Here is a 23,128-nt window from a genome sequence, read left to right as displayed (position 1 = left end):
ACATCTCTGGCTCTGGGCTAGAGGTTAGATCTGGTGTGGCCACCAGGCTCCATCCCTCTGATGGGAAGAGACGAGAAAGCCTGTTTCCTTGTCCCCACCATTCCTACCTGCTAGGTAGGGCAGCTGAGAGAACCGAGAATCGGGTGAGAGGTGACAGCAGCAGTGGCAGACTGGTTGGGAACTGTGCCTGGCACTGTGTGTGCCTATACACACACACACACACACACACACACACACACACACACACGAGCCAGGTTGCTGCCTGCAGCCTGAGCCCAGAGCCTCTGCTCGCTCACATGGGCACAGGAAGTGGACAGACCTCAGCACCAGGGCTTGGCAGACTCCTCGCCCCTGCTCAGAACCGTCTGGGCCCTAGTGTGGGTGAGCACAGCACATGCTCCAGACCAAAGCCCTAGCCAAGCATCTTGCAGAAAGCTCTTGTCCAGCCACTGGCCCACAGAAGAGGGGTCCGTGGTAGCTGCAGCCCAGACTCTCGGTCCTCACAGAAGCCCCATAAAGCCAGCTGCAGCTGAGCTCCATCCTGCAGCCCCAGGCTCTGTCTGCAATGCCTTCTCTCCTCTTCCAGCAGCACCAACTCAGGCCCAAGACCATACGAGGGGTGGAAGGCTGGGACCTCCCAGGTCGCTTGGTCGATGGGGAGGAGTTTCAGGGAGACAATAAATGCATGGCTCCCAGAGGAACTGGCCAAGCTGGGCAGTTTATAACCAAATGCTGTGGACTGGAACTTACAGAGCAGAAATTTAGGCCCGGGTGTGGCGGTGCACACTTATAATCCCAGCACTTGAGAGACTGAGGCAGGAGGATCCCCATAAATTGCAGGGCAGCCTGGGCTACATAGTGAGTTGAAGGCCAGCATGAGCTACAAAATAAGACTGTGCCTCAAGAAAAACAAAACAGAAAAAAAATTTTTTTCCCAGTTTTAAAGGCTAGAAGTCCCGTATGCTGGGAGAGAAATCTCTCCTATTAGTATCTCACCCTCAGGACCTCATTTGTCCTTAATTTCCTCCTAAAAGTCCTACCTCCAACACAGCGATGGACTCAGGCAGATGAATTTGAGGGGAAGACAGAGCCCTGGCTCAGGGCTGTAGGGCTGGCTAAGGGCTCCCCGTGCCCTTGTGTAACAGAACCTCCTGCGTGGGAGATTAGCGATCCCTCACAAGTCCCAGGCCCAGAGCTGCAGGCCCAGGAGAGGGGCCTCTGGCCTTCCTGAGGAAGTGCACCATCCTAGGTGTGAGGATGTAGCTCCTCTCCAAGATGGGCCTTGTTCTACCATCTGTTTCCAGCAGGACTGGACCTGTCCCACCCCCAACAGGAAGGGGCAGCTCTCCATGGATGGCCAGGGGTGGCAACCGTTGCTTGGTGTAGTGAGCCATGGTGTGCCATCACAGTGCGTGGACCCCATGGAGGGTGATGGTACACCTAGGAGACTTGGCTCTCGCCTGGTTCTGCCCAGATCCACCGGGACACCACGTGAGCCATTTCCTTCTTTGGGGCTCAGTTATGTCATCTATGAAATGGGAACAGCCTCTGCTCTGCTCGGCTTCCCTGCCTTTCATAATGATCAAACTATACCCCGCGCCCAAGCAGCTGTAGGCTGCAGAAAGTGAACCTTAAATGGAGGTTTTTAATTAGCATCGAGATTAGATGGAGGGAAGACACCCTAGGCTTCTCAATCACTGGGATAAAAACTTAAAATGGGAACAGGCTGCAGGTTGATTGGCAAGCTTACTGCTGGGGACCCCTCAGGCACAGATGTGGTATCCCCAGTGTTCTGTTTACTATTGACTGGGGCCCAGAGCATGTGGCCAGCCCCTTACTCCTGGTTCCCAGGGAGGGGTATGCACATGTAGCCCCAGGAGTTACACCCATTCTCCCTCATTAAGCCTGAAACAAATTCTCCTGGGATGTAAGTACAAGACTCTGAAAGGCCCCAGCTGGAGGCAAGCTCTGTAGAACAGCCCCTCTTTGGCCTCCCCTGCAGACAGGAGCTGGGACAGGGCACCCCTATTTGAACACAGAGGAGACAAAAGCCCCAGAGCCAAGCTGAATTTGTTCTTTGTGAGGTTCCCCTTTGCCTTGGCACAGCCTGCGCCCAGAGCCTGTTCCAGCTGCCGAGGCTCCTCTGCCTTCTCCAGCCTCCAGCCAGGCAGCTGCTAGGAGCGCAGCGACACCGTCTTGAGGGGCCTGCTTCCTAAGCAATTTCTGGGGTGGGGGCCACCGCCTTTGTGAGACCTGGGCTTTAGAGAAGCTTCCCATTGGGAAAGAAGCAGGTTCCGGCCACAGAGGAGTCAGGCGCCCTCTAGTGGCAGCCTGGCCCTTCCAGGGAGCGGTGCAGGCGTTCTTTTGATTTGCAGAGTTGGCACTCAGGCCCCTGCCAGACGCTTGCAGCCACCTGGAGGACGTGGTGCCTGGTTTGGGTTCAAATATCCAGTCCTTGAACAACTGCGGGGACGGAAGCCTTCAAATCCAAAGCCAAGTAGTAACACAACTATGCCTAGCAATGTCCAGGCTTCATTAAAAGTAAAGCTTCAATGGGGCTGGGGAGACGGCTCAATAGAATAAGAGTTTCCCTGGCAAGCGCAAGAGCCTGAGTGCAATCCCTAGTTCTGCCAGGAAAAAAAAAAAGAAAGGTAAAGCTTCAACAGGAAGGAGCTACAGATGAAAGGCACCCTGAAGCCCTGTGCAGCAGGGGTGTACATGTGTGCATGCATGTGTGCATGCACATGTGTGTGACATGAAAGAGCACCCCGGGAAAGAAGGTGCCCAGAGCTTGTGCCTTGCCAAGGCTGCTCCATCTGCAGCCACAGCTAACACCAGTCCTACCCAGGCAAAAACCAAACAGATCCAAACCAGAAACAAACTGCCCCCTTAGCTAAAAGCACCCCACACAAGCCTAGCCTACGCGCCCAAGGAGAGTGGAGAGATCTCAAATAAAGGGCTCCAGAACAATCCACACCTGTGCCATAAAGCCAGCGCAAAATCACCACTGGCTGGCTGCTATTCACATCACACCATCCTGGACTTGAACTTGCAATCCTTCTGCCTCAGCCTCCTGCAGTGCTGGAATGACAGGCGTGCACCACCATGCCCCACCCACACAGTATGGTTACGGTGCAAAGAGGTACACATTGCATGCAAGGCCTGGGCGAGGACATGGGGCTGGTCAGAAGGCTCCTGGATGAAAGGTTACGCGGATCACCCTGGAACATAGTGTGTGCTCCTGCACTTATCTCACACCTCCTCTCGCAGCTGCAATTTCTTCATGCACAGAATCAAAAAAATATCTGTCCTTACTCAACAGGTTGGCTTAACAATCAACAGTTTTTTTAGTTAATGTTTTGCCTAAAGACATAAAGGAATAGGGACTGCATTGTATAGTTAATGTGTTTAATATAAAGATGTTTCCCAAAATTTTCATATGAAATCAAATCCAGATAGATGCACCATGTTCACCCCAAGGTCTAGGCCACCTCACCTGGACCCTGTTTTGTGAAGACCTGAGCCACTCAGCACACGAGTGAGTCAGGCTGGGTTACTGACTCTGTTAATGCTAAAATGAGTCTTCCAAGGACAGTAGTGACCCACAAGTGGTTAATCAAAGTGACTGTATGTGCTCCACCCACCCCAACCTCTCCCTTCCCACTGCGGCTCCCAGATGGGTCACAGCAAAACCCTTCAGTGGATGTAGATCATGTCGGACACGGCTCCGGGCAGGTGGGTCATGATCTGCATTCGCAGCCACCAGTAGTAGTCCATGGGGTGGTAGCGGGTGTAGGGGGTGGCAGCGGTCAGGGCGTGGGTGACAGCATCGATGACGGGGGAGGTGTCTGTGGAGCCGCTGTTGCAGTAGGTCTCCATCTTGGCGATCTTCTCATCAAAGTACTTGCGGCCATAGTCCTTGCGCACGACTTCCGGCAGCTCATCCCACATCTTCGCGGCGATGGCCTGGATGCGCTCTGGGCTGTACAGGCTGGTGGCGGCGATGAAGTTGCCTGGCTCCACCACGCTGACCTTCACGCCCAGAGGGTACATCTCATAGCGCAGGCAGTCGGAGAAGGCCTCCACCCCAAACTTGGTGATGCAGTATGGGGACCGGGCTGGGTTGGCCATGCGGCCCAGCATGCTGCTGATGTTGACCACGCGGCCTGCAGAGGGAGACAGTAAATACCGTTCAGGTGGCACTGCCCTGACACAGATACCTGGCTGGCAGCACTTCAGAATCACCCAGGGTCAGGGAGCAGCCACAGCCAGCGTGGGCCTCCTATGCATCAGCACCCCTGGCCCTCCCTCAGGTGTGCCAGCCAGGGCAGAGGAGGACAAAGCAGTGAGAAGAAACCCTGCTCACCAGCTGGGACAACCGGCAACACACAGCTATCTCAAAACCAGACACAGCCCTGCCTGGTGATCATACCTTGGAGTAAAAACAGGAGAGGAAGACAGCGGTGACCAGGAGATCGGTGTGTTCACCCTGTCTGTGCAGCTGGGCAAAATCTGAGGCTGGTCAAGGAGAGAAGCTCTTCCTTCTGCCCATAGAGCTCACCCAGTATGACAGTGAATCTCGATTGTCAGCGTAATTTACATATTTGGTACAGTGTCTCACTACAGCTCGAACTCGTTTTCAGCCTCCCCTGCTCTGAGATTACAGGCGTGTGCCACCACGCCCGGTCTCAGTGGCCAGCTCAGTGTGCCCCAGGGGAAGGCCAGAATGGCATGTGGTACTGCTGATTGAACCCCAGTCCCTGCGCTTGCCTAAGCAGGTGCTTAATCTGCTGAGCTATCTCCCTGCTACATCAGCTTGATGGATTAAGAGCTACTCTGCTGGATTAATCCACCCCTAAATTCATAGCTGAAGGCTAGTAGGAGGAAGTAGGTCATTGGGGGCACAGCTGTAAAGGGTGCACCTCTCCTCAGGTGCTCTTCTGGCTCTCTCCATCCTGCTCACTACGAGGTGGGCAGCTTCCCTGCTCGCAGCCCTCCCACCACATGCTTCTCGGCCTTACAGACCGGCTACTCTGAACTGAACTATGGATCAAAATAAACCTCTCCTCCATAAGCTGCATATGTCAAGGATTCTGCTGCATCACAGGGCAGTGCCACCTAGGCAGGTGACTAGTAAGCCGTGTGGGTGGTCAACACACTGAGTCTATGTGTGCACTGACCAATGGCAACACTAGGGATGGAAGCAGGTTTGCAGCCCAAGCCTTCCCAGCACACAGAGTAGTGGGCTAAGGTGGAAGTGGGGTTCTGAACCAGATTCCAGGGCTGGGATGAACAGGCAGGGTCTCCAGCACTGGAAGAGTGGTGACTTTGAAAGGTGCCCAGCCTGAGGGTATCAGGTGCCACCACAGCTTCTCTCTCTCAGCCCTGGGGCAGGATTGGAGGTGAATCCTTCAGTCAGACCCAGGACTGCCAACTGCGGAGGGCACGGGAAGGAACACAGCCTACCCTGGGGCCAGGGACACAGTGGGGTGGCACCTTTCAGAAACCTCTTAGTTGGAGATCACTCAAGGACTAGGTTTCCTTTTAAAACCCTCCATGTGTACTCTGCTTCCATTTGGCTATCTTCTATGGTTTGGGTGTTTTGCTTGTTTTCTAAGTTTCTAATCTTAATACTTCTCCTTAACGTAATGCCACAATTGTCTCCTGTTTGAGTTACGAAGATCACCCCACAGAATGGGAAAACGACCACTTCTTTAACCATCACCTGCTGTGATGCCATGGTGGGGCCACCTGCTCTGCTTTCCGGAGGCCGCACGCCCTCTCCCTGCGCTGGCCACGCACTCTGCCTCCCACTCGCCTAGCATGGCCCTAGGACTCATGACTCAGCCTTGCTGCTATGGAGGGTAGCTCTGGAGCATTTGCAGCTTGGCCAGTCCAAGGGACAAGAAGCAGCTGTCTTCCCAACTTACCTTTGGCTCTTCGGAGGAGTGGGAGGAAAGATTTTGTCGTCCGCACTGTGCCCCAGAGGTTCACTTCTGCCACTTCCTTGTAGGTCTCCATGGTGGTGAACTCTACCTCCCCGAAAGTCGAGATGCCCGCGTTGTTAATCAGGCCCCACAGCCCTGGATAGAAGGTGCAAGTTAATCTTGATGATCAACTTGACTGGCCTGACAGACCTCCTTGAAGAATGGGAAAGCACATTTCTGGGGGTGTCGGGACCATGGAGACTCTGGTCCCTGGCCTCTGCCCCTGTGCGCTGCTTCCCAGCAGCTCTGCTCCACCACGATGTCCTGCCTTCGAGCCAGGTGACCATGCTCCAAACCTCGCAAACTGTGAGCCAAATCAAATCTGTCTTCCTTTATTGTGAGTGTCCAGCACATTGTCTCAGCAACAAGAAAGCTGACCAGTTCAGGAGAGGACATGACTGTCAGCACACATGCCCGGCCTCAGACATCGCTCACCAGCCCAGAGCCCACCCTGCGCCACTTGGCCTGCATTCCCTCTGACTTCCAGCCTCTTGCCCAAGGCTCTCAGAAAACCTTCCAGAGTCACCCAAGAATGACATCAGACAGAGGCCAAAAGTGCTGTTTGCTGGACTGTCCCTCAGGCCTATGCAGTCTAGCCCCAGCGTCACCTCTGCTCCTTCCCGAGACCTTCATAACAAGCACTCTATTCTCTCATCTTCCTCCTCCAAGCCAAGACACAGCATGCTACTTGGCATACGTGAAGGCCCAGGACTCACTGACCTGTTCCCCAGGGTCCCTTTGCCAGCTGCAATCCACCTCCGCAGCGTGTGATGCCCCAGAGCCCAGAGCATACACAGCCTCACACTGGTGGCCTGCTTCCCACAGGCCCTGCTAAGGGACACCTGGCTCTTGCAGACACAGAGAATGCAGGCGCTGGAGGCTCCTGGGCTTTATCTAGGCTACTGTCTCATCTTACTGGTAGGGAAACTGAGGCCCGAAAGGGAAGGCCCAGATTGAAGTTAAATCAGGAAGCCAGCTGAATCCAGGGGAAGCAGCAGAGAGGCAGCCCCATTTACAGGGCCTCCTTGGAATTCAGTGTTTGGGGGTGCAAAGAGCAGATGGCTGATTCCCAGGCCAGAGCCTGCTCTCTGCTGGGGGCCCTCAGGGCTTAGCCACCCCAGGCTCAGTCTCCTGGGCTGAAAGTCCTGAGCCCCTTCTCAGGCAGCATCAGAGCAGAGCCCCCCTCCTTGTGGCACCCCCCACCTGCCAGAACGCTGCCACTTTCCAAGCCCAGCAGGGAAGTAAGTGTATCCATGAGAGCGATGGCTCCGCATTGACTTGTGACCAAATTAAAGCTCCACTCCTGACCTCTGGCGCCTTCTCTTTCAATTACAGAGAATTAAGAACATTTATCAAGGAACAGAAATTGCCAGTTAACAGAGTGTGCAGAGCCCCTCGCTGCTGCCTGCAGGGACCTCACAAACTCCAGACAGACCTAGTAACACCATCAGGGTCCTCGCCAATGACAGCATCTGGATCCGGGCGGGCTCCATCCTCTTCATAAGCCACCCTTCTCTTCCTTTTATGCGGCTCCGTCTCTCCCCTTGCTCCTGGCTCCCTCCCCTCATCAATGCACACAGTAGGTCCTCAAAAGATACATCCGGGAGGATGAGGCAGGAGGAGGATGAGTCTGAACTCAGCCTGGGTGACTTAGAGAATCAGTGAGACCCTAGCTCAAAAGAAAAATGGGACTGGGGAAATGGTCCTGGGTTCAATTCCCAGTACTGCAAAAAAGAGGAGCACGAATGCCTGTAGACACGGCCCTCAGGTCACACAGCTGGCCCTCCTCTGTCCACGCCAGGTCTCCCTGGGTGCACACTCCGCCCTCTCTGTACCGTCCCACTGTGCTGGGATTCAGTACCTCCCTGGGTTGGAAGGACCCTGCTGTGCTCTGCCTTCTAGGAGCCAAGGGCCACTAGGCTCCTGGACATTCGCTGTCCCCTTGGTATGAGGACACTGGGTGTCAGCCTCTGGCTTCTCCCACCTGAGCCCACTTCCCGTGACGGGCATCCCTGCCCCATGTCCTGTCCTCAGCTTGCTTTTCTTCATGGAATTTCCAGTGGTTCGGTGCTCCATTCATATGGGACAATGACACATGATCTGAAAAGGGTATCTGTTCCACCTAGAAACGAAACAATTGCATCTACCACTGCTATCCAAAAAGGCTTAATGAAAATTGACCTGGGAGCGCCCCTGCTCCTGGATCAACAGCTTGCCTGGTAGTGCACCACCTGCTGGCAAGAAAGCGCCATGGCAGGCAGCTGGTCTCATTCAGATAGCCTCCCTTCTTCGTCTCACCCACAGGACACTGGTCATGAAAGGCCCCTGTCCGGTGGGTGTGACCAGAGGTGGTCACTGCTGCAGGGGGCTCAATGGGAGGTCGCTATCTGGAGTTCAAAGCCAAGCTGCCTGAGAAGAGAGGCCAATAGGGAGAGGGGGGAGAAGGTCAGAGAAGAATTGGTGTTGGCACGTGATTATGTCTCACACATTTTCTTTTTGGACCTAAAAATCTTCAGATCTTTTTCCAAAATATGCAGTAGTAGTTAAGGATGGTCACAGTGAGTGGTTCATCAAACATGCTGGAAAGATTATGTGTCTGGGCTCACACTGGGTGGGGGGAGCCCTCCCCACTGGCAGCCAGAGCAGTGGGGATGCTGCCTAGCCCAGCTGGGCACATTGGCCAAACCAGGACAGGGAATGGAGGTGGCCCTGCCCCATGGTAGGGAACAAGGACCCCCACCTTGGGAAAGCCCCAGCCTGTGCTGAGGTCGCTGGTGACTTCCTGGGCAATTCACACCACAGCCAAGGCCACAGGCTACAAGGCTACAAGGGGCTCTGAGGCAGCTATTTTCCTGCCTAATGCTTCATGAAGGCGAGTGACATCCCAGCTGCAAAGGGGACAGGGGGCAGGGCGGGCAGAGGAGGATTCCACACCAGCTGTGTCTCTGCTGGAATCACCCCGCCGGAGCATCCTACCTTCCCTTACGGGAAAGGATCACAGACTGCCTGTTCATGATTAAGCAAATGTTCAGTGAGTCGGGTGACTCACAGCCTCTGCTGTGAAGCAGGGGCCAGGACAGGCCTGCTGGAGGGGCAGTGACAACCCTGGGCTGCCAGGTGACAGCAGTGTCAGACTGTATGCGCAACCTAAGTGCTTCTCAGAGGTGACAGTGTCTCCACCTGCTCCTACTTGCTGGCACTCATCCCTTCTCTCCTCCCTGCCCACCCACTGTGCAGGGGACAGAGAGCCCTCCCAGGCCTCCCTTTTCCTTTCTTCTCTGTTGCTTTCTTTTGAGACAGGGTTGTGTACATAGTACAGGCTGGCCTTCAACTCACTATGTAACCTAGGCTGGCCTCAAGCTTGCCAAGATCTAGCTGCCTCAGCCTTCTAAGTGCTGGGGTCACAGGCATGCACCACCGTGTCAGGCAAGGCTCCCGTTCTATCTGGGCTATCAGGGGCATGTGTGGGGGTCAATGGCCCAGCCTGCTGATGCACAGAATACCACCCTACACCACACAGACAGCGCCCCAGAAGGGCGGCAGCAAAGCCCTCCCTCCAGGGTCCTCGGTGTGACTGATCTGGGAGACACTGAGGATCTGCACTGTAGCACAGATCCCTGCTGGGCCTGGTCCCCTCCCTGGCCCAAAGTGCCCAGGTTCCCCAGGAGTCCTTTGCACCCCCTTCCCACCCCTCACCTGTTTCTGCACCAGGCATGTGGGACAGAGACCTCCTGCCTGCCCCTCACCCCCACACCTGAGTGCTCAAGTCCTGCCAGTGGCGTCTTCTCCCCTCCTGAGTCTGCCCCTCCTCTGCCAGCGCCCCCCACCCTAGTTCAGCTCAATCAAGCCCATGCCCCCACCCCCACTGCCACAGTCCCAGCAGTGAGCTTCATCAGACAGGACTGGCCATTCTGCTAGGGACAGCCCTGCTGTGGCTCCCAGGGTCCTTGGGGGAGAAGCCACACCCCTTCACCTGACACCCTTTGCTCCAATAACCTCCCTCCTCCTGCCAACCTCACTTGCGCCACCACCCCCAGCAGACTCTATCCTGAGACACGCCCAAGCCACTTCCCTCCATTGCTCCAGCTTCCCCTGCTCCTGGTATGGCTTTCCCACTGCTACCTGCCCCATGACCCCTTCCCACTGCACCTCGAGACCAGGCACGTCCTGCCTCTCCCAATGCACAGCTTCCTGATGCTAACCTGGTCCCTCACTGAACCATGAGGTCTTCAGGAGTAGTCTGTGTCTTGGTCACCTGGGTGTCCCCAAGGCTCAGCCCAGCACAGAGCACAGTGGGTTTACAGTGCTAAACCGGCAGGAACCAGTGCAGCTCTCTCTGCAGTCACCCGCTGGCCCTGTTACACACTGCCCTATCTCATGGGTGTGTTTCACTTAATCCACATCCTTCTACCATGCAGGAGGAAGGATTTAAACAATAAAGGAGGGCTTTGGCAGGATGCCAGCAAAGGGTGGCATTTAGGAAGGGTCCCCACCTCCTGCTGCCCTACAGTGGCCCCACCTTTCTCAGGGTCCTTCAGGCTCGAGCGCACTGTCTCCACCGCCTTCTCCACCTGCTCAGGGCTGCACACATTGAGCTGGACGGTTCTCAGGTGCTCGCTGTTCAGGCTGTCCAGCTCCTTGACCCCATCGTCCCCTTTGTCCTAGGGGAGAGAGACAGACTGACTCCACTGCCCTCCTCTCACCTGGACAGAGTCTAGGTGGCCCCCAGTGAAGGCTTAGCAACATCAGAGCCCAGGAGTTTGTGAAGGGCCCACTAGCAGGGGCTCAAGCGGACAGCCCCTGAGCTTGGGTGACAGAGTGCTCCAAGCCCTGCTACAGTCACACAAAAAGCAGGGGCACTCTGTGTGTACCGTCACTGCAGGGTTCTTTTTCCTAGCAGGCATTGCAAACCTAGGTGGGCATCAGGCAGGCTGGGAACCCCAGAGTGGAGCACATGCCAGAGGGTACCCCAAACTCAAAACCAAGGTGTGGGCCAAAGCTATCCACAGGTCACACCTGCCCAGAGGCTCTGCCTGCCACTCCTGCCCAAGGTATGAGAGGCCAGCACCAGGCACCCATCCCCGCTCACCCCCAGCGGGCTCTGCACTCAGGTGGGTCCCCAACAGGTGCCCAGTTTTTCTGGCAGTAAGAGTGCTGTCCTGCCCCATGCAGATCAACTGGGATAAGGAGTGATACTGACAACTGCTAAACTATTAAAGTGCTGTACCAATTCAAGTTTTAGTAAAGGCCAGAAAATTATCACTCCAAATATTTCTTGAGCCTCTGTCACACTGTGGCACTGTGGAGGCACCAAGATAAAGGCCTCAGCCCCTGCTCTCAGAGTTGTGACCCAGGGAAGGAGATGGTAGAACAAGCAGACGGTGGGGTGGCTGTGGTCCTACAGAGCCTGCGAGGATGCAGGACAGACGCAGGCAGGGAAGATTTCCAAAGGTGGTGACAGCTGGGGACACTGGCAAGAAAGGGCCCCGGGGGATGAAACCCATCAGCAAGAGGTAAGAGGGTGCCACCCTAAGCCAGCTCCGCAGGCAGCACAGAAACAGAAGGACATGGTGGACACGAGGCTGCACAGGCGCAAGGGCCTGCTTTGGGGCGCTGGTCAGCTGCTGGGGTCTCAATAAAAGTGGACATCATTAGCTGAGTGCTGGCCGCACGGGGCACTGTGCTAGGCACTTGGTGGGCTTTTGCCCATCAGCCTTCACATCCTGGGGTGCAGTGAGTGGTCACATCTTATCCCATGCAGTGACAAACTCTGCTCACTGGGGATGAGCAAAGTATTAATTCCATGGGAAATTAATGATTGGCAGCCACCCTCGCACTGGCAGTGGGTTTCTGCAGTGTATGGAATGACGACGCGTCTCATAGGCGGGCTGGAGATCGAAGAGAGAGAGTACCACTCAGGCCCAGAAAACTCTCTGTAGGCTAGGCTGAGCCTGGAAGGTGGCTGGGACCCCAGGACTGAGGACAGTGTGTCTTACAATCTCAACAGAAATCTCAAGAGAAAATGTCAAAGGGGCCAAGGGCATTGGAGTCAGTTACCTTGGGGACTGGAGGAGGATGTGACCATGGAAGCTGACCTGTTCTATGCCTTCCAGGACAACAGAACTGTGGCCAAGGACTCAAGCTCAGCGCCAAAGAGCGGGTGTCTTGGTCTGTGGGTGGCACAGGCACCCAGGAGCTGTTTGGGCCATGAGTGGACCTCATGAGCAGGTACAGAGGAAAAGTGTGGGGGTGGGAGTGAGGGACTTGTGTAGACAATCCAAGCATCAGAGATGGGAAGTGTTACTCTCCCTCTGATAACCCTCGTGTCCCCAAATTGTCATCATCCCCTTGTGGTTTCCATCTGAAGGGAGCCTCGCCAGCAGCCCTTTGAAGAAGCAACAGGGCAGGCTCAGCGGCTGTGTCCAGGCTGGCAGCAGGGAGGCTGGTTCTACCCGGTCCCCTCAATGGCGACTCACTGAGCTGGCAGGTTGGTCCCAACCCTCACTGATGCGCCAACTTTTCCCAAGAGGTGACAGGTATGGGATCCTCAGGGCAGCCCAGCCTGGAGTTCATGCTTTCACCACGGAGACCTCCAAAAAGAACTCCCAGAAGGGCGTCTCTAGTCTGAGTGCCCACAGAGTTTCTGTTCCATAAATGGCATAGAGACACCTGTGACCACGGGTCTGACAGCTTCCACACTGCGGCCGCTCTGAGTGCAGCCCACCTGGGGTGACCTCAAAGGGTCACTGGCCCCTGTCACAGATTGTATCCTAGATGACTGTGAGGGACCAGGTGCTCTTCCTCATCTTGCCGTTGCTTAGCTCCCCTGGTCCCTGCACCAGGCTGCTCCTGGGCCAGCGCCATGACAACAGTCCTGCTTTCCCAGGGGCGACCCCCGCTCGGGTCACTGTCCTCACACATGAACTCAATTCGGCAGCTTGCGGGGAGGATCCCTCTTTTTGGGAAGGACATGGGAATCATCTCATGCTTGCCTTGTGGGCCACAGCCTCAGACCCCACCCTGCTGACCACCCCATGCCTTCATCAGCCCCAAGACACCTGCACAACCTACTCGTGACAGCTGTGCCAACAGGGATGGGCACTCAGCTGGCCCCAGCCTCTCCCACCTCCCACCACCAGCTGGCTGCAGACTACGGTAGCCATGGCCTTCGGGGCCTCCTGCACTTAGCTCCAGGCCTCACTCCTGGGCCACTTTGCTTCTCCTCTTCTCCTCTCCCTGGTCTAGGACAGGCTCTGGCCCTGCTGAGCTGGAGCAGGGCTACCTGGCTTACTGGTCAACCCACTTCTTTCTTTCATTAGCCTTTTAAATCTCATTCACAAGCTATTCTTTTTTTTCACTCCTGGATGAAGTTCAGGCCCCTCTTGGAGCTTTTCCACTCATCCTCAGGCACAGAGAGCCTTTTGTTCTAGCAGAGGCCAGCTCCATCTACTAATTGGGTGACTCCAGCCAGTCTGGTATAGAAGCTCAAACTCCCACCTGGGCCCTAAAGAAATGTAGGAGGCAGGTGGCAGCACGGAGGGCCCTCGTCCCCTCTCCTGTTCCTACCTCTGTCCTTCCCAAGGCCAGCTCCAGGGGCTGGCAGATTTGAGGGCACCAATGTAGTCTTCTGAGTTGGCCCTTCCTCCAGAGGAGTCCAAGGTCACACTACCCCTGGGTGCCTGTGACCTCCAGCCTATGGCAGTAGGCAGCACACTTCCTGCTGCTGGGTCTCGCACCCCAGCCCTTGCCCTACCGATATGCCCCTGGTGGTAGGCAGTCTCACTGGGCAAGTGGCATTAAGACACTCTAGCCAGCTCCAGCTGTCCACACGAGCCAGACAGCTTGTCCTCCCAGGTAGGGGGCAGCCAGGTCTGTGTGCAGCCCTGCGCTCTGCTTGCAAACTTTATCCCCATTCCCAGGCTTTTAGACTCTTTCTACTTCATACGGAACTACATCCCAACCTCTTCTTTTATTTTTAATTTTGAGACAAGATCTCACTAAGTCACCAAGTTGTCTAGGCTGGGCTGAAACTTGCAACCCTCCTGCCTCAGCCTCCCTGAGTGCTAAGATGACATGCGAGTGCCACTGTGCCCAGCTCAGTCTGTCTCTTGCTTCTCTGTAATCCGATGAACACTTGTGCATCCCCGAGAATGCTTTTCACCCCAATTCTCCAGCTGTGTCTGTGCATGGAATCGCTTCTCCACCGGACAGGCGGCTCCTTGAGGCTGCACCTAGCAAAGCCCCAGACATTAGCACTGGAAAATGGATAAACGGATAAAAGACAGGTGGCTGGACGATAGGCAGATAGATGCATGATGGATGGATGGATGGATGGATGGATGGATGGATGGATGGATGGATGGGTGGGTGGATGGATGGGTGGATGGATGGGTGGATGGATGGATGGGTGGATGGGTGGATGGATGGATGGATGGATGGATGGATGGATGGATGGATAGATGGGTGGATGGATGGGTGGATGGATGGATGGATGGATGGATGGATGGATGGAAGGATGGATGGATGGGTGGATGGATGGGTGGATGGATGGACGGATGGATGGGTGGATGGAAGGATGAATGGATGGGTGGATGGATGGGTGGATGGATGGGTGGATGGAAGGATGGAAGGATGAATGGATGGGTGGATGGATGGATGGGTGGATGGATGGATGGATGGATGGATGGGTGGATAGATGGATGGGTGGATGGGTGAGTACAGACCGATAGAAAAAGCTGTGAAGGAGGAGGGAGGCCAAAGTGAGCAAAAGTTCAGGCTATTTTAACCAACAGGTGAGCCAGTTGTTAGGAAAGCAATCTTTTAAAAACAACAAAACTGCAACGACCTGTCAAGGAGCCCTGGTTTTAAAAAATGAGCCTTCTCTTACCTTCAGCAAGCAGCCGGCAAACACAATGAAGCCTTTTGAATGCAGGTGCTTGGCCAAAGAGAACCCAAAGCCAGAGTCACAGCCTGTGATCAGGACAGCTTTGCTTCCAGCCTGTGTTTGAAGACCAGACCCCATGTTAGGGACCCAGGGTCCTGAGGTGGGGCACCCAGCGCTTAGCGTGTGACCCAGGCTTGGTCCTCCAGCTTGGCACAAAGCGCCACAGTGTACAGGAGGAGCTTGAGACTCAGAAACCCCACCCACACTCTGCCCCAGTCAGCAGTGCTGCAGAGGGCAGTGTTTCCCACTGTCAAGGCTCAGTTTTCCAATCGCCACCGTCATTGCCATCATTGTCACCATCAGTGCCAACCTTATTAGGCGCAGTACTTACTACGTGCAAGGCTGGGATTACCATGCATGAAGCTTTCTTATCCCTCTCCCTAGCTCTGTATAATGGGTATAATTACCAGACCACGGTGTCTGTGACAAAATAAAGACAAGTCATGTCCTTAGCAGCAGAGCTGGGACTAAAATCTGGATGGCACTTCCAGAGCTGAACTCTTAGCACCCAACTTTCTGCAGGATCCCACATGTAGGGAGCAGGGTTTGGGAGACAGCTCAGTAGGAAAGCGGCTCAGCACATCCTGCAGGCGTTAAAGCCCTACTCTGAGGGTGTCAGGGACTGAGGCCCAGAGGGAAGGGCCTGCCTTCTGACCGCTTCCCTTGGCTTCCACTCACCGGGTTCACCTCGCTGGCGTAAGCCCGATGGCCCTTGGGGGTCCAGGAAGCAGAGCAAAACAACAGCGAGTGTCTGCAAGAGAAAAAGAAGCTATGAGCTCCAGGCTGTGACCTTCCTAAGACCTTGCTCCTCGGCCAGAGGCGACACAAGCACCTGCAGCCGCCACCTGGCCTGCAGCACTTGCTGGTACAGCTTGGAAAGAGCCCATCGCTCCACCAGGTGCCAGGTTGGCGGCCAGGGAGCCCGCGTGGCTACTGCACAGGAAGAGCCCTTCCGGAGAGAAAGCCAACCCAAGCCACTTTCGCTGGGAGGCCCTGCCAAAACATGACTGGCCTGTGTGGCCCCAACAAAGCCTGTCTGCATCCATGGTGACACAGGGGGTGACCCTTCAGACTCGCTTCGGCACAGGACCTCTTCTCAGTGATATGGCTGAGCACAAACCTCCTGAGAAGCCAGTGTCTCAGCTCCCCTAGGGTTACGCTGCTTCAGCAGTTATTTGAATTAAACTTTTTTTAATTTTGAAATAATTATGGATTCACATACAGTTAAGGAATAACATGGGGATATATGAGGTATCTTTTACCCAATTTCCCCTAATGGCAGTATCTTACAAAATTATGCTGCACAACTAGGATATTGACTTTGACACAGTAAAAATATAGAATGCTGCTGTTATGGTTTGTACCTAAATGTCCCTGAAGAGCCCCTATACTCATAGGTTGGGCTTTTAGAAGACAATCAGCCCCTGGGGATGCTATAGCTGACTTGCTACTGAAGGGTGGGGTCCTCAGAGTAAGGCAGGTCATGGGGACTGGCCTGGAATGGTGCATCTCCCTCCTCGGCTCCTCCTTTCTCTCCCTTCTCTTCCTGGCCACCATGACGTAAGCAGCGCTTTTCCACCAGCCCCATCCACCCTGCCTGCCTGCCTCAGAGCCGGCCAACCCTGGGCTGAAAACATGACCCAAAATAAACTTCTCCTCCTTTAAATGGAAGGTATTGAGTCTTGTGTCCTAGCGCTGAGAGTTTCCATCGCCACTACCAACCTTCCTAGCCCCCTTTTATAGCCATGCGTACTCCACTCCTTAGCCACTAATCTGTAATGGTGTGATTTCAAGCATGTTATGGTACAGTAAGAGAGTCATATAGGATCATACAGGGGCTTGGCATTTCAATCCAACACCATTCTCTGAAGATTCATTCAGATAGTTGTGCATATCGAGTCTGTTCCTTTTTATGGCTAAGTAGTATTCTATAGCATGGGCATTTGTTTAATTATTTACCTACTGAAGGACATCTGGTTGTTTCTAATTTGAAGCGACAACAAAGAAACCTGCTATGAACTTCCCCATCTAGGTTTTAATGCAACACCAGTTTTTATTTCTCTTGGATAAGTGCCCAGAAGTAGAATTATTGGGTCATATGATAGCCTCATGGTTTTTTTAAAAAAAACTGCCAAAATCCGTTTACAACTACAGAATGGTTTTAGCATCTTCCACTCCCAGCAAAACTGAAAGGTGACCCAGTCTGTCCACATCCTTGCCAGTATTCAATGGCGTCACTATCTTTTTTATTTTAGCCATGCTGAAAACTTAATTTTTAAAATTGTTTTACTTTTATTTTAATCTGCATTTCTCTAATGGCCAGTGATGTGGAACATCTTGTGTGTTGTCACTTTGGGTTGCTAAAACAAAATACCGTAGTATAAGTGGCTGACAGAAAGGCTTATATCGTAGAAATTCATTTCTTCAGTTCTGGAGAACAGGAACTGACCCCGATGAAGAGGGCAGACGACCATTTCCTTCCTAAAACTGTCCCTTCACAGCGCAGAAGGGGAGAGGGGTACCTCAGGCCTGTTTCACAATGGCACTAATCTTAGTTGTGACAACCCCACCTCCTCCTATCAACTCCACACATGAAGTTAGGTCGCACAAGCACTAAGACCACAGCCCCTCCTTGTGCTCTGCCCATATTCTCAGGCCTTTCCCTAGTGAAAATGTTCTAGATATTAGTTCTCTGGTTCATATGCAGTATACAAATCTTTTCTCCTAATCTGTAACTTGCCTTCTTAGTCTTCTTACCAGGGTCTACTGCAGAATAAAATTATTTCAATCTGATTGATCCCTTTACTTCTTTTAATGGGTTTTGCCTAATTACAGAACCTTTGCACTGAGTCATATCCCCAGACTGTTTTTATTTTTCATTTTGTGACAATCCCACTTAGTCCCTAAATTGCCTAGGCTGGGCTTGACTAAATAATCCTCCTGCCTTGCCTCCCAGAGTGTCGGAATCATAGGCATAGTCCACAGTGCCTCGCTCTTTGTTTTCCTAACAAATATGTAGATCTGTGCTTCACCGTTGAAGTCCGTGACCCACTACGAGTTCGCTTTTGTGTGATATGAGACTTGGGTTGAGAGAGGATTTTCTGCCTATGCATTTCCAGTTGCCGCAGCACCTGCTGGTTGAAAACGCTACCTTCTGTCTATGGACTCCCACCTGCACTTCTGTCCCAAATCAGGCACTTTTGTACAGGTCTGTTTCTGGATTTGTTCTTCCACCACACTCTCCTTGGGCTCCTACCTTATCTCACTTTTTAAATATTGTGTTACCTATTATTCCTCCTTTGCCTTTCCCCATAAACTTTCTTTCTTTATTAGTCTTTTTGAGACAGGGTCTCCCTATGCAGTTCAGGCTGGCCTTGAGCTCACTTTGTAGCCCAGACCAGGCTGGCCTCAAATTCACAATGATCCTCCTGCCTCAGCCTCCCAAGTGCTGGGATTACAGGCATGTGCCACTACGCCTAACCATTCTTTACAATAATCTTGCTTTACAATAATCTTGACTTTAAAAAAAAAATCAGACTGATACTTTAATAGTTGTGCTACACCCATAAAATCAAATGGGGGAAAATGGGCATGTTCACGTCGATGAGCCTTCCAATCCTGAGTGCAGTGCATGCCTCTGTTTACTTAGGTCTTGTACTTCTCTCATCTTTGCTGTGCAATTTTCAGCAGACAAATCCTGGACATGTTTTCTTTTATACCTAAGTACTTTCTCCTCCTCCCCTCCCCCTCTCCTTCCTGCTTCTCTCTGGTGCGAGGGACTAACCCAGGGCCTCACATGTGCTAAGTAAGCCCTATTCCACTGAGCTAAACCCTCAGCCCCCACCCTGCTGTTTTCTTTCCTTTTGAATAGTTACAAACAGTATTGTTTTTAATTTTCACATGCACATAGGAAGGTTTTTTTTTGTTTTTGTTTTTGTTTTTGTTTTTTGAGAGAGGGTCTCACTGTGTCATCTAGGCTGGCCTCAACCTCAGAAGTCCTCCTGCCTCATCCTCCTGAGTGCTGGGATGATAGACATGCACCACCAAGTCCAGGCTTGACAATTCATTTTTGTGTTATCTTGTATCCTGTGACCTTATTCATTTTGGAGACTGTATATTCCTTGGGAGTTTGTATGTAGACAGCTTTATTTCTTTTCTTTCTAAAAAAATTTTTAAAATTTATTTATTTATTTGGTATACGGTCTCACTTCAAAGCTCGGACTTCTAGTGATCCTCCTGTCTCAGCCTCGGCACGACATTTGGTACTGGGGATCAAACCCAGGTCCCTGCACTTGCCAGGCAGGCACTTAGTCTGCCAAGCTACTCCCCAGCCCTATTTCTTCTGTGCTGAGCGGTATGAATTTCGTTTTCTTTTCCTGCCTTACTTCCTGGGCTTCAACATATAGCTCTATCTTAGGGGCAGTGCGTTTAGCTCTCACCATTAAGGGTGATATTAGTCACAGGTCTGTTGTAAATGTTACTCACTGAGTTGAGGAAGTTCTCTTCTGTGTCTCTTTTTCTCAGCTTTTTTTTTTTTTTTTCTGATTATAAGTGGTTGCTAAATTTTGCTTTTTCTGCACTGACAGAATTACACAATTTTTTCTTCTTTTAGTCCATGGTCTCAGTTACTCTTTCGTTGCTGGGACAAATGCTCAACAGCCAAAATGAAGAAAGGAAAGGTTTATTTAACTCACAGTTACTGGAGGTTTTAGTCCATATTCAACTGGCTCTAAGGCAAAGCGGCACATGGCAGAGGACAACCTTTCATGGCAGCGACAAGGAGCAGACAGCAAAGGCAGTGGCAGCAGGTCATGCAGCCAGCCAGCCTCCCATCCTCATGTCTTAACGCAAATTACCTGCCCCAGGGCAGGTGCAGCATACACACCCAAAGCAACCAATCACAAACTCCAGAAGCCGCCCCATGACTACATGAGGCTTTGGGGGGACATCTAGACACAAACCATAACATCCATTAATTTGGTGAGTGACACTGATCTTCAAATAATGAACCATTTTTCCATTCTTAGAACAAACACTACTTGTTTTTTTGTTTTTTTGTATTTAGGACAGGGTGTACAGGGTGTACGGGGTCTCACTGCATAGCTCGGACTTGTAGTGAGTAGTGATCCTCCAATTTACAGATTACAGGCGTACGCCACCACGCCCGGTCTCAATCACTGTCTCAGCGCACCCTGGGGGCGGGGCCAGCACGGCAAGCCAGGGGATGGAACTCCTGGCCCCTGCGTCTGCCTAAGCAGCACTTTAATCCACTGAGCTATTTGGCTGGCCCTCAAACATTACTTGTTCATGGCTTATATTTCTTTTAAGTCTGGCTGAATTCTATTTATTAATATTTTAAAGATTTTTGCGTGGCTGGCGAGATAGCTAAGTGGTCTAGAGTGCCTGCTTAGGCAAACTTAGGCAGATGCAGGGGACCTTGATTCCGAGCACCAGTGCTGCACCAGCCCCGCCCTCAGGATGGGCTGAACTGGTGAAAAATAAAAAATAACAATAAATGTAAAGATTTTGCATGGGGCCTTGCCAGTTAGCTCAGTTGTTTAAAGCACTTGCTTGGGCAAACACAGTCAGGCATGGGGGACCGCAGTTCGAGCCCCAGCTCCACATGCTTCACCAGACTGGCCCTGAAGGCAGCCTGAGCCAGCCAAAAAAAAAAAAAAAAAAAAAAAAAATTTGAATCTTTACTCATGAAAGATACTCGTCAGTGGTTCCCTTTTTTCTTCCCTTTCTTCCATTTTTCTTTTCTGTGCTGCTATAGATTGAACCAGGATCTTACAATGCTAAGCAGGCATTCTGTCATTGAGTTATATCCCCAGCCTCGTACATTTTATTTTGTGACAGGATCTTGCTAAATTGCCCAGACTGACCTTGAACTTGCCGACTTCCGGCCTCAGTTACTCAGTAGCGGGACTTACAGGCACAGATCACAGCACCCATCCAAGCCACTCCTCCCACCGGTCCTGTGTCTGCTTCCCCAGGGCGCACAGGGCTCCATCCCTCCCCCGCAGGCTGCTGAGGTGGGCCTCAGGCCCTGGAGGTGCTGGACAGCTCCTGCTCGGGGGTCTCTGGGGTGCTGCTGCTGTACCTGCCCTGCTATTTGTCTCTCTGCTCTCTTGCCTGTCGCCTGTCGCCTGTCACCTGTGGGAGCTCCCGTAGACTCTGGAATCCTCAGTTCGTTAGTTAACAAGCAGCAAGGAAACTTGTTACAAACTCTGGTTTGGTGACATTGACCTTTTAGAGACTGAGTGCTGGAACAGCAACTCCCAAAACCCACTTGTTTATCACAAAGTGCCAACACTGCAATTAAACCTGAATGTGAGGTTTTAGTTTAGAAAAAAAAAAGGTCTAAACAATTCTATTAATATCTTTTGTCTTAAAAGAAAAACACAGTGACATGTACTCTAAGGTTTGGGGTTTTTTTTTTTTTTTTTTTTTTTTTTTTTTTTTTGACAGAACCAAGGATTGAACTCGGGCCCTTGCAGCACTTGCCAGGAAAGCACTTCCTTCTTCTGCTGAGCCATTTCCCCAGCCCCCTGTGCTCTGAGTTTAACTCTGCTGCTCTAGTTGGCAGGGCACAGCTCAGCCCAGGGACCGGGGTCTGTGGGACAGCGTACCCTGCTGGAGAATGGGGCTGGAGTCTCCCACTGCAGAGTAATCATAAAATGCGAATCAGGCTTTGTGTTAGAACAAAATTGTCCTAGATGTTGGCTGTTCCAGGGGTGCCTTAGTCTGGGCTTGATAGCACATGCCAGTAATCCCAGCACTCGGGAGGCTGAGGCAGGAGGACTCCATAGGGAGCAGTGAGTTCAATGCCAACCTTAGGCAATTAGTAAGACCCTTTCTCAAGAAACCAAAGACAAGCAAAATGCTGCTTTGTGGTTCAGTATGAGTATTAGAGTTGTTAATTTTAGAGTTCAGAGTTTTTACTGTTTTTAAAGTTGAAAACATTTAAGATAAACCAGGCACAGTGGCACATGCCTGTAAACCCAGCTACTTGGGAGATTGAGGGAGGAGGACTAGCAAATTCAAAGCCAGCCTGGGTCACTCAGCAAGACTCTATCTAAATATAAAACAAATAAAAAGGACTGGAGACGTACCTTAGTGGTAGATAGCCCCTGGATTTAATCCTAAGTAAGTATTCTCCCCACAAAAGTTATATTTTACCAAGTGTATAAAAAAATTGAAATATTTGAGAATGTAAGATTTACAGAATTTATAAATTTATAAGATTCATATTATTCTAAATACTTAGGTAAGTTCTACTAGTTAAAAGCATTAAGTAAAAAGACTATATTAAATTTGAAATATTTCAGTGAAGTTTAAGTTTTATAAATGACACCAAATACTAATAAAAGGCTACTTCAAAAGTCAGTGTTAAAATTCAATGGATTTGGGGGCCAGGGAGATGGCTCAGAGGAATAAGCACTTCCCTGGCAAGCGCAAGGGCCTGAGTTCAAGCTCCAGTTCTAAAAAGAAAAAAAAAAATGGATTTAGAAATAAGATTTATAAGTCAAACTCAGGAGCCCATTTTTTAAATTTGTACCTTTAATAAAATTAGTATTAATTCTAAATACTGAAAAGAGGCAAAATCTCTGGCCCCTCCCATTGGTGTTCCGACTCAGTAGGAAGGGGCAGCTGGGACTCTGCCTGTGGAATTCCCCTCCAGTCCCTCCCACTCCCATTCCAAAGGCCCAGGGGAGCCCCAGGGCAGGCCCCAGGAAGTGCCCTGTTCCTGTGGGCCCCCAGCAGGTCTCAGTCCTCCTGCCTGGATGTTGGTGAGAATCACTGGGAATACACAGGGCCATGGTTTTGTGATTGTCATTAGAGTTTATCGTTTTGAGTCAGACACTAAAACATCTGCAAACAAAACACCATGTCCAGCATTTGTTTCAAAATGACCTAAATGGACTAGGGAGGAAAACAGATAGTGACAGATGAAATAGGACTGGCCCTGTGTGGATGGGTGTGCGTGGGGTTGATGTGCTACTTCTTCCTTTTTTTGTTTGTTTCCATGGAAAAACTTAAAAAAAAAAAAAAAAAAAAAGTTCCTTCTATATAGTTCAAGCTGCCCTTGAATTCACCATGTAGCCTAGACTGGCCTCAAGCTTATGGTGATCCTCCTGCCTCAGCTTCCCATAGGCATGGGCCACCACTCCTGATTCCCATGGGGATATATAGA

The 23,128-nt window shown here is 51.8% G+C and overlaps 1 protein-coding gene across 4 annotated transcripts in view; it reads right to left on the bottom strand.

Annotated features, from left to right (window-relative positions):
- Nucleotides 1-3,394: 3,394 nt before the first annotated feature.
- The window catches only part of Bdh1 (3-hydroxybutyrate dehydrogenase 1), a 40,183-nt gene continuing 20,449 nt past the window's right edge, over nucleotides 3,395-23,128 (bottom strand). For all 4 annotated transcript variants that reach the window (XM_004644541.2, XM_023704751.1, XM_023704750.1 and 1 more), the window contains exons 3-7: nucleotides 15,610-15,682; nucleotides 14,875-14,985; nucleotides 10,507-10,648; nucleotides 5,931-6,083; nucleotides 3,395-4,166 (exon numbers count right to left, since the gene is read on the bottom strand). In XM_004644541.2, coding sequence (XP_004644598.1) covers nucleotides 3,697-4,166; nucleotides 5,931-6,083; nucleotides 10,507-10,648; nucleotides 14,875-14,985; nucleotides 15,610-15,682 — 949 coding nt within the window. In that variant the 3' untranslated portion in view covers nucleotides 3,395-3,696. The remainder of the gene's footprint in view (nucleotides 4,167-5,930; nucleotides 6,084-10,506; nucleotides 10,649-14,874; nucleotides 14,986-15,609; nucleotides 15,683-23,128) is intronic.

The sequence above is a fragment of the Octodon degus genome, unplaced genomic scaffold (genome assembly GCF_000260255.1).
Source record: "Octodon degus isolate 3935 unplaced genomic scaffold, OctDeg1.0 scaffold00203, whole genome shotgun sequence".
In the NCBI taxonomy this organism is placed as follows: domain Eukaryota; kingdom Metazoa; phylum Chordata; class Mammalia; order Rodentia; family Octodontidae; genus Octodon; species Octodon degus.
The sequence above is the reverse complement of the archived record's forward strand: the minus strand, read 5'-3'. Positions and strand labels throughout refer to the sequence as shown.